This window comes from Vulpes vulpes, chromosome 2 (genome assembly GCF_048418805.1).
Source record: "Vulpes vulpes isolate BD-2025 chromosome 2, VulVul3, whole genome shotgun sequence".
Taxonomy (NCBI): domain Eukaryota; kingdom Metazoa; phylum Chordata; class Mammalia; order Carnivora; family Canidae; genus Vulpes; species Vulpes vulpes.
Genome location: NC_132781.1, coordinates 119,891,095 through 119,900,418, shown reverse-complemented (window position 1 = coordinate 119,900,418; position 9,324 = coordinate 119,891,095). Strand labels below are relative to the sequence as shown.

The following is a 9,324-nucleotide window of genomic DNA, read 5'->3' as shown; positions in this document are numbered from 1 at the left end:
ACTATGGCCTAGCCCTGCCTTCTCTGTGGGAGCCTGGCCTCCTATTCCAACTACTTGAGCGGCGAAAACGGGGGAATGGGGAGGGAGGCTCCACGGGCTCTTCCCCAGGGTGAAGGGTGCCCTTGAGGCTCTTGCCTCCAGCGCACATCCAAGCCCTAGGAGTTGGGGCTGGTCGCACACTCACCGGTTTAGGTTTCTAGCTTTCACCTGAAAGTCAGGTTCCCGAGGCGCACGTGCAGTGGGTACCCCCACCCCCTTGGAGGGCGGGGTCGTGCTCAGAGCCAATGAGAGCTTGGGGGGAGGAGGGGTAGGGAAGCTTCCAGAGGCCTTTGGGGAGGAGGTTATAAAGGGGGTGCCGACGGGCAGCCGTGAGAGTCATGCAGTCCAAGCGGGAGTGTGAGGTAAGTGGCTGGCAAGGGGGCTCAACAAGCGCTAGCTGCCCAGGGGGTAGTGGCCCCTTGGGCTGCAGTTGCCCAGTCGCGGTGGGGACGGGCGTGGAGATCCGCCATTCCAGCCTGCCGTTTCCCCTTCAGCTATGGTGTGAGAGGGTGAATCCTGAGAACAAGGCGGCGTTGGAGGCGTGGGTCAGGGAGACGGGCATCCGCCTGGTGCAGGTGAACGGGCAGAGGAAGTATGGCGGGCCACCCCCAGGTACGGTAGTCCCAGCTCTACGCCCGTCGGGCTCCACCAGCCTCGACGGCCCCGACCGGCACCGCCTGGGGGAGGGGCCTGCCCCAGCGCTCTGCAGTCGAAAATCCCTTACCTATCCGTCGCCCCCCGTCGGGTCAAGCAGCTGAGGAAACTTGTCTGTGGCTCTCCGCCCACCTGCCCCCTCGAGGGTGGGAGCCAGCCTCACGGTGCACCCACTCTGCCAGCGCTGTAGTGGGCTCAGGCACCCAGTTATGCTGGCGACTCGGGGTGCGACTGCTGCACCCATTTCATAGACGTTTGCTCATAGGCCCTCTCGCGCTGGGTTCCCGGGCCCGAACCCGGTCCGGGAGGGTGACGGTGCCCCTTTCCGCCCCTTCCCCCAGGCTGGGTGGGCAGCCCGCCGCCGGCCGGGTCGGAGGTGTTTATCGGGCGGCTGCCGCAGGACGTGTACGAGCACCAGCTGATCCCGCTGTTCCAGCGCGTGGGCCGCCTCTACGAGTTCCGCCTGATGATGACCTTCAGCGGCCTGAACCGCGGCTTCGCCTACGCCCGCTACAGTTCGCGGCGCGGCGCCCAGGCGGCCATCGCTACGCTGCACAACCACCCGCTGCGGCCGTCCTGCCCGCTGCTCGTGTGCCGCAGCACGGAGAAGTGCGAGCTGAGCGTGGACGGGCTGCCTCCGGGCCTGAGCCGCCGCGCGCTGCTGCTCGCGCTGCAGCCCCTGGGCCCCGGCCTGCAGGAGGCGCTGCTGATGCCCAGCCCTGGGCCGGCGCCCGCGCAAATTGCGCTGCTCAAGTTCAGCTCGCACCGCGCCGCCGCCATGGCCAAAAAAGCCCTGGTGGAAGGTAAGGGGGCGGGGCTGCGGCCAAACTTTACGATGCCATACTTTACCTGTCAGCATAGAAGGTAAAGCAGGATCTTAGGGTTAAGAACGCCTGAGTTTTAGACGTCATACATTTTTAATTTCCGTTGGTGCTACCCAGTACCACACATGCATTATCTCGCAACTTACTCTCCAACATTCCAATGTTACACAGGATGATCTCCCTCTTTAGTTATGAAGAGAGGTTTTGAGAGAAATTGATTTGCCCTAGGCAGTCTTACTGAGTCTACCTTTTATTTACTATAAACTGCCTCCCTAAGGCTGTTGTGAGAATTAGGTGGCACTTAACACATTCCCTGATTCTTGGCTAGTATTCACAGTAAAGGTAGTCACAGTAAAGGTTAGCTATTGTGATGTTCATGAGGTAGACAAAGCCTCCATCAGCCAGTACTCCCAACAAAGAAACTTAGCAGGCAGCAGTTTCTTTTCAAAGAAACACAGGAAGCCTGGAGAAGTTGAACTCCAGGTCAGACCACCAGGAAATGGGAAGGCTAGAAGTTAAACAAGCAATGTAGGTTCTAAAGGGTTGGATCCAGGGCTTAGATCTCCTCTTGTCTTTCTCCTGCAGGGCAGTCACGCCTCTGTGGAGAGCAGGTGTCGGTCGAATGGCTCAAGCCAGACCTGAAACAGCGACTCCGCCAGCAGTTCATGGGCCCCTCCCTGCAGGGCCTACAGCCAGAGGGCAGTCGACTGGCCCCCTCCAGGGACAAGCTGGAGTCCCAAGGGGCCCGGGCTGCCCTGCAGCTGTTGTGCCAACAAATGAAGCTGGGTAGCCCGGTGTTCCTAACCAAGTGTTTGGGCACAGGCCCTGCAGGCTGGCACCGCTTCTGGTATCAGGTGGTGATCCCAGGACACCCGGTGCCCTTCAGTGGCCTCATCTGGGTTGTGCTAGCTCCAGAAGGGCAGGAAGGGCATGAAGTGGCTAAGGATGCTGTGTCTGCAAGGTTGCTAGAGGCACTGAGGGAGTCTGGAGCCAGCCTCTTCCGGTCTGCTGGGGCTGAGGCAGGTATGGTGGTTAAGCAGTGACCCTGTCTTCTTCACAGGCAGCCTGAACGCATGGGCAGAGCCTGTGTCAGTCCCCAACCCAGCAGGCCTGGGCAGCCACCATCTGATCTCAAGGAGGGAGACCACAGGTCCTGCCCTACCTCTGACACAGCCTCCCAGCTGGGGCAAGGCCCCAGGGCACCTAGGAAAGCTCAGGTTTGGCCAAGTTGTGGGGAGGGACTTTGCTCTCCCCCTCCCAGCCCAGGGTCTGACATTGACCCTGTGGTATTTTGTAGCCATTCTCTGTGTGATACACATGCAAACACCCCTTTCTCTCCTCCCGTAGCTTAGCATCAATCTCGTTTTCCTGATTTGTCAATCTTTAATTTTATTTGGAGGCTGGCTGAGCCAGAGGGTCAGAATTCTGCCTTTTGTCCTCACTACTTAACAGTCTGGTTACAGTGTATGTGTGATTTTGGGGTTTTTCTCTGCTGTTTGTATTTATATTAAACCCCTGGTTGGTGTACGCCTGTGTCCGTGCTATCTTGCCCCAGCTGTGGGCTTCTTACACTGGTAGAAGGAGTAGCTGCCACAGGGCAAGTACTTCCTCACATCACTGCCCTCAGTCTTGAGCCTCTGGCTATGCATCTTTGTGCACTGTAGAGTATTTTAAATTCAGAGCCTTCTCTAGGTATCCAGCCCAGGATGTAAGACTTGCCCAGTGAGGTCCTATTTTGAGAGTCAGCTTCTTTCCTCAATCACTGTCATCCTCACTCTCCTCCTCTTCCTTCTTAGCTGTGGATTCTTCTCCCTCTTCCCTCAGTCCTGCAAAGAAGTCCTCAGTGCTCCAAGCCTTGCTGCTTAGGGCTCGCAGTGGCCCTCCCTTCTTCTTGCGCCGGCGGTAGTCATCTACTACCACAGCCCGCAGCTGGGACATGTTCCAGAACTTGAGGCGCTGGTCATGGCCACTGCTGGCCAGGAAGTGGGTGCAGTGGGAGAGGGCCAGCTTCTCCACAGGCTCCCCAGCATGCTGGCCCACACTGCCCACCACTCGGTTTGGCAAGATATTGACAGCCCTGGGCAGAGAGAAAACAGTGTTTGGTCTTGGCTGGTTGGGTCTGTCCCTGGTGTGATCTGAGGGTGGTCCTGGCTTCTCTCACCTGATGACTCCATCAGTGGAACCAGTACACAGCAGGCTCTCCGTAACTGGAACCATGCAGTCAATAGACTCAGCTCTTAGGGCAAACCGATCACTTGTGGCCCCAAAGCCATTCCAGTTGAAGAGGTAGATGGTACCTTCACTGGAGCCACAGGCCACCTTCTTCCCATACTGTAGGAAGAGAAGGAAACTATTTGTGGAGCCCCATCAAAACGGATCCCTAGCATATCCCCAAAACCCCATAACCAGCTTGTACTTTCATGAGAGTGACAGAGGTCAGGTCTCCAGACTGAGGCTCTGAGAGCAGTTCAAACCGGCGTCGCCTGATGTTGAAGACACCAAGGCAGCCATCCCCACTGTAGAGAGAGCAGAGCAGCAGGCTTGACTAAAGCTCCTGTTGAAGGAGAGAGCTTTAACAGGGAAGGGAAAGGGATGCAGCTTTGAGGTTGTACCTGGCTGTAAGCAGCAGCTTCTTGGATGGGTCCAGAGCCATGTCAGCAATATATTCCTCATGCTGCCGCATATCCATTAAGGGGCCCTCCTTCCGCTGGTCCCAGAGCCGGACACCACCTGTGTCATCCCCAGTGACCAGGACATTCTCATCTACCAGCAGCAGACTGTTGATGGGGGCACTAGAGACACAGAGCTTCTTAAAGCATCTTTGTCCCAGGAGGAACCTACCACCCTACCCTTGACCTCAACACACAGTAAGCTCCCCTTACCCGTGAGCCTTGGAAATGCGTCTTTCCAGTCGGCCCTGCTCCACATCTAGTACATGGATGGCTTTGTCCTTGGAGACAGTAACAAGTTCTGGCGGGAGAGGTGCTCAGGTCATGGTGCTGCTCACTGCTCCCTTGTCACCAGGCTGCCTTCCCTAATACTCACTCTGTCCATCTTCAGAAAAGACTACGGCTCGGCACGATTTGAGGTGGTGACCTGAGGACCAGAGCTCCTTCGTTTCTCCCTCTTGGCAAGAGTAGGAAAAGCTAGGGGGGAGAAGGAGGAGAGTGAGTGGCTCCAGACCCTGCCAGCATGGAATATAAAGACCAACTAGGCAACCATCCACCTAACTAAGAATTGCTGCTTGTACACCACCAAACCTAAGGAACTTGCCATCCCAATTTTCCATTTTCAAATGTTCCGTCTTTAATTCAAAGTACATTTGCTTAGGACTTCTTTGTGAACTGACCCCACATCACCCAGCCTGGGAAAATACTAGATCTGGACCACTATGGAGGGCATGAGATACTTGATAAAAACAGAAGAACAGGGGCCCCTAGGTGGCTCAGTTGGTTAAGCATCTGCCTTTAGCTCAGGTGATTGATTCCAGGCTCCTGGAATGGAGCCAGCCCCTCATTGGGCTCTCTGGTTGGAGGGGGGAGGGGGCAGTCTGCTCCCTCTCCCTTTGCTACTCCCCTAGCTTGTGCTCTCTGGCTCTCAAATACTGAATCAAAAATGTTAAACAAAAAAGCCCCAGAAATTGGAAATATAAAAATTAACAAGATGTGGCTGTTGTACTCCAGGTCTCTAGGAGCTAAAGAAAGGTTAAAACGAATTACAGCACACTGTGTCCACATGCTGAAAAGGAGGTAGAATCAAAATGGAGTTGAACAGAAAAGCACCAGCCTGGAAGTTCAGTTTTGAGGCAACTACCTGTCCAGAGTGTATCCCCAGTGCCTGCCTCAGAGCAGATCTTCAAAGGGGCCAGATGAAAAGGGCTTAGTTGCTGAGGAGTACCAGGTGAGCAGAACTGGGTCTGTTTGTTTGCTCTGTCCCAGTGCCTAGCATGAGAAAAGAGTCCTGGAAAGCTAAGGTAAAGATGTGAGTTGGGTCATGAAGAGTAAGTAGTTCACCTGGCAGATACTGGAGGCAGATATCAATGTCCCTTCTAGGGCAGACACAAGGAATGAGGGTTCAAGCTGCAGGAGAGTGAAATGGCTGAATCTGGAAAGATGGGTTGAACTGGACTTGAGACCTGATTGGCCAAGCAAAAATGAATTTAATCCTATGGGAAAAGGAACCTCTTAAGAATGGTCACGGGAGAGGTCAGAAACCCACCAAATAGGCATGGCTGGGGAGAGAGGAGGAGACAAACTGCAGTAATAGTGATGTGTGTAAAAGTCGAGGTCCAGAGTGACTCCTAAGTGTCTGGCATGAAGTATAAATAGTAGAGAGAAACCTACATTTGTTGACTTCAGGTGCTATAGTATACACTTTTTTTTTTTTTTTGCCATAGTATACACTTGACCACTCTACAAGGTGGATATAGGCAGACCTCCTTTTATTGTGCCTCACAAGCACTGCATTTTTTTTTTTTTTTTTTTAACAATCTCAAGGTCTGTAGTAACCCTGTCTAGAGAAAGTCTATTGGTGCCATTTTTCCAACAGCATCTGCTTGCTTTGTGTGTCTGTCACATTTTGGTAATTCTTACAATATTTCAAACTTTTTAAGATTTATTTATTTATTTATGATAGACAGAGAGAGACAGAGACACAGGAGGAGGGAGAAGCAGGCTCCATGCCGGGAGCCCGATGTGGGACTCGATCCCGGGACTCCAGGATGGCGCCCTGGGCCAAAGGCAGGCGCTAAACCACTGAGCCACCCAGGGATCCCCTCAAACTTTTTTTTTTTTTTTTTTTTTTTTTATTTTATTTTTTTTATTTATGATAGTCATACAGAGAGAAAGAGAGAGAGGCAGAGATACAGGCAGAGGGAGAAGCAGGCTCCATGCACCGGGAGCCCGATGTGGGATTCGATCCCGGGGCTCCAGGATCGCGCCCTGGGCCAAAGGCAAGCGCCAAACCGCTGCGCCACCCAGGAATCCCCCCTCAAACTTTTTTATTAGGATAATCTGTCATTAGTAATTGACTCACTCGTGATGGTTAGCATTTTCTAGCAATAAGGTATTTTTCAATTAAGGTATGTATATTGTTTTTTAGACATAATGCTAGTGCATGTTTAATAGACTGCAGTATAGTGTATACTTACATGCATGGGGAAACCAAAAGATTCATGTGATTTTATTGCAATAGTCTGGGCAAAACCTGCAATATCTCAGAGGTATGCCTGTATTATTATTCCCGTTTTTGAAGACGAAAATACGGACGTTAAATTGCCCAAGGAGACTGAAGAGGTTGAGGTTTAATGTCATTAGGTAAATATGACAGCACAACTCTTCTAGTTAAAACCTTCAATGACTTTTCACTGCTTCCAGCCTACTTCTCTTGTTCAAAGTCAAATATGTATTGAGCACTTAGCCTGGTCTAGAAGCAGACATAATGGAGAATAAAACAGACTAAAGATTACAGAAAAGTGTTTTTCAAACTCCAGTCATGACCTATTAGCAGGCTGCAACTAGCATTTTAGGTCTTTGTGCCTGCAGTTAAGAATGTAAAAAGCCAGAAAACATCAGGGTGCATCACACATGATACATAAAGTATTTCTGGTGTGGGGTGAAGTCAAAAAAATTTGAAAAATGTTTTAATTGAGAGGACAGGCATTCAGATAATTACACAAATGGATGTAGGATTACAAACCATTATGAAATTTAGGAGGGAAAATTACCTGGTGCCAGAGTAGCCAAGTCTAAAGGGTAATCTCATTTAGTCGGGAATGGAGGAGTGTAGAGATAGATATTGAGATCTGAGGGACAGTGGGTACAAGTGAGGAGAAAAAGGTTTTCCAAGAGAAAGAATAACCTGCGAAAGAGCTGTGGATTTAAGGTCCACATGAAAGGTAAGAATGAATGAGCACAGAAATTAAAGGGGAAAATGAGCGAGGACTGGACGTCCAAGACCCTTAAAACAAAAGTAAACTATTGAAGGGTTTTAATCAGGAAAGAGGGCACGTGGGTGGCTCGGTGGTTGAGCTCCTGCCTTTGGCTCAGGTCCTGATCCCGGGATTCTCGGATGGAGTCCCACATTACGCTCCCGGTGAGGAAAGGAACCTGTTTCTCTCGCGGCCTATGTCTCTGCCTCTCTTTCTTTGTCTCTCATGAATAAATACAATCTTTAAAAAAAATTTAATCAAGAAAGAGGTGGTTGGATTTGTGTTTTTGAAAGATTAAAGCAGGCAAGAAGCAAAGCTGGCGGAGGAGGTGCGGCGTGTTCCACCCGTTTCAGGCTTTATACAGTCCGGTGAAAAATAACTGTCCTGAACGCTTCTTGTCATGGTACTGTCTCTGGGCTTTGTCAGGACACTCCAGCCATTTTGTCTTCCTTTCAGTTGTTGCAAGAGATTGTGTGGTAACTGGTTTAAAACCAAACGTTACTGAACGAATTGGACCAGAAGAGTCTTGAAAGATTTGTCTCCCTGCACCTTTCTCTCCTCATTCCGCCTCCATTCCTACGGAGCTCCCAGATCCCGCAGTCCCGAGCCCTGCCCCACACTTACACGAACACGTCCCCGTCCACGTCCCCCGCCGCCAGGAGGTCGCGGGCCGGATGGAACGCCAGCCCGCTGGCCGGTGCTTCCAGCACGATGTCTTCCGGAGTTTCTCGGATGCGGACCGTGGCTTCCGTGGAGTCGGGGTCCTCCTCGTCGCTCCCATCCTCGGCTGGCCTCTCCTCACACGCACGACCGTGGTCCATAAGCCGGAGGAGTCCACGCTGCTCCGCACCTGAGCTGTGGGCCCAAAAACCTCCCACGGGCCTGGGGGAGAGCCCGAAACGCCACTTCCGCCTGGGGGCGGAGCCGGAAGTGGCGCTGGGCCGGGAAAGGGCGGAGCCGGCTGGCGAGTGGGTGTGGGTGGAGCGGATGCCCGGACCCGCCCTTTCCTGGACCAAGTAGACGTCGCGACTATCAGTGCTGTCCTTGGTCGCATCACTTAAATTTGGGAACTGTTTAAGTCCTTTTCCCTCATCTTGATTGATGCTGACAGTGTGGTACTCCCTCCTGTGACTAGTAGGCATGATTTACTGCCCTGAGCAGAGGAGAGGGGGACCCCAGCCTTTCGTGGCTTGGTGACACCCAAGAGCAGCCTCCAGCTTAGTCCAGAGGCAGCAAAAGCAAGAATGTGATTTGCAGAGGTCGTGGACAGCAGGCAGCCCAAGGACGCGCTTAAACTGGGGCGGTCTGTGCTCAACGTCTTTGGGGAAACAGGAACAGCGCCCTGGCGGTTTCTTCACTTTGGCTGCATAGCCTCAAGTGGGCCAGGCCAGCACTGCTCAGAGATGGCAAGGAGTTCTGAAGAGAAAAATGGGCACAACTGTCGACGTTAACATTCTGGTTATCAAAGATTCCATAAAGATGGGAGCACTCTGTGGTGGGGCAAGTAAGGACACAAGCTTCTGGGACTGAAGAGGAGCCTCACATCACTGTGCTACTAGGCCTTCTAAGACATCTTATATGCTGATGCCCAACCCGCTTAACGAGAGGTGAAAGTGAGGCGAGGGACTTCAGAGAAGCTGTATGTCCTGTGTGAATGGAAAAGTTGCCATGTGAAGTTCGGGGTCCTTGTGACTCACCAACCAGAGGACCTTGAGTATGTCCACCAGGCTTGGTGATATTTGCAGAAACTATTTTTTTTAAGTAAGATCAACACCCAGTGTGGGGCTTGAACTTACAACCCTGAGATTGAGAGTCCCATGTTCTACTGCCAGTGAGGCTCCCCTGCAGAAACTGATTTTAAATGGACAGTCAACCCCC

General features: G+C 52.3%; 2 protein-coding genes across 3 annotated transcripts; one reads left to right on the top strand and one right to left on the bottom strand.

Moving 5' to 3' along the window:
- On the top strand, positions 1–3,044 carry DND1 (DND microRNA-mediated repression inhibitor 1). Of its 2 annotated transcripts, XM_026017668.2 has the most exons (4): positions 278–401; positions 534–651; positions 1,035–1,496; positions 2,103–3,044. In XM_026017668.2, exons 1-4 carry the CDS (start codon positions 378–380, stop codon positions 2,558–2,560), a joined length of 1,062 nt encoding a protein of 353 aa, XP_025873453.1. In that variant the 5' UTR covers positions 278–377; the 3' UTR covers positions 2,561–3,044. The 2 variants fall into 2 exon arrangements, with proteins under 2 accessions (XP_025873449.1, XP_025873453.1); XM_026017664.2 differs by having other exon boundaries at positions 1–651.
- On the bottom strand, positions 2,881–8,376 carry WDR55 (WD repeat domain 55). Its single transcript, XM_026017676.2, has 7 exons — positions 8,071–8,376; positions 4,563–4,663; positions 4,400–4,487; positions 4,130–4,309; positions 3,934–4,033; positions 3,679–3,848; positions 2,881–3,594 (listed from the first exon to the last, which is right to left on the bottom strand). Exons 1-7 carry the CDS (start codon positions 8,265–8,267, stop codon positions 3,273–3,275), a joined length of 1,158 nt encoding a protein of 385 aa, XP_025873461.1. The 5' UTR covers positions 8,268–8,376; the 3' UTR covers positions 2,881–3,272.
- Positions 8,377–9,324: the final 948 nt, after the last annotated feature.

What these genes read in the sequence shown, in the direction of transcription:
- WDR55 (XM_026017676.2), bottom strand. Translation starts at nt 8,267, where the DNA reads ATGGACCACGGTCGTGCGTGTGAGGAGAGGCCAGCCGAGGATGGGAGC. An exon ending in GTGGACGGGGACGTGTTCGT is followed by an intron (nt 4,664 to 8,070) that starts GTAAGTGTGGGG and finishes TCTCCCCCCTAG; the next exon opens with CTTTTCCTACTCTTGCCAAG. An exon ending in CGCATTTCCAAGGCTCACGG is followed by an intron (nt 4,310 to 4,399) that starts GTAAGGGGAGCT and finishes CTGTGTCTCTAG; the next exon opens with TGCCCCCATCAACAGTCTGC.
- DND1 (XM_026017664.2), top strand. Translation starts at nt 378, where the DNA reads ATGCAGTCCAAGCGGGAGTGTGAGGTAAGTGGCTGGCAAGGGGGCTCA. An exon ending in GTATGGCGGGCCACCCCCAG is followed by an intron (nt 652 to 1,034) that starts GTACGGTAGTCC and finishes CCCTTCCCCCAG; the next exon opens with GCTGGGTGGGCAGCCCGCCG. An exon ending in CAAAAAAGCCCTGGTGGAAG is followed by an intron (nt 1,497 to 2,102) that starts GTAAGGGGGCGG and finishes TTTCTCCTGCAG; the next exon opens with GGCAGTCACGCCTCTGTGGA.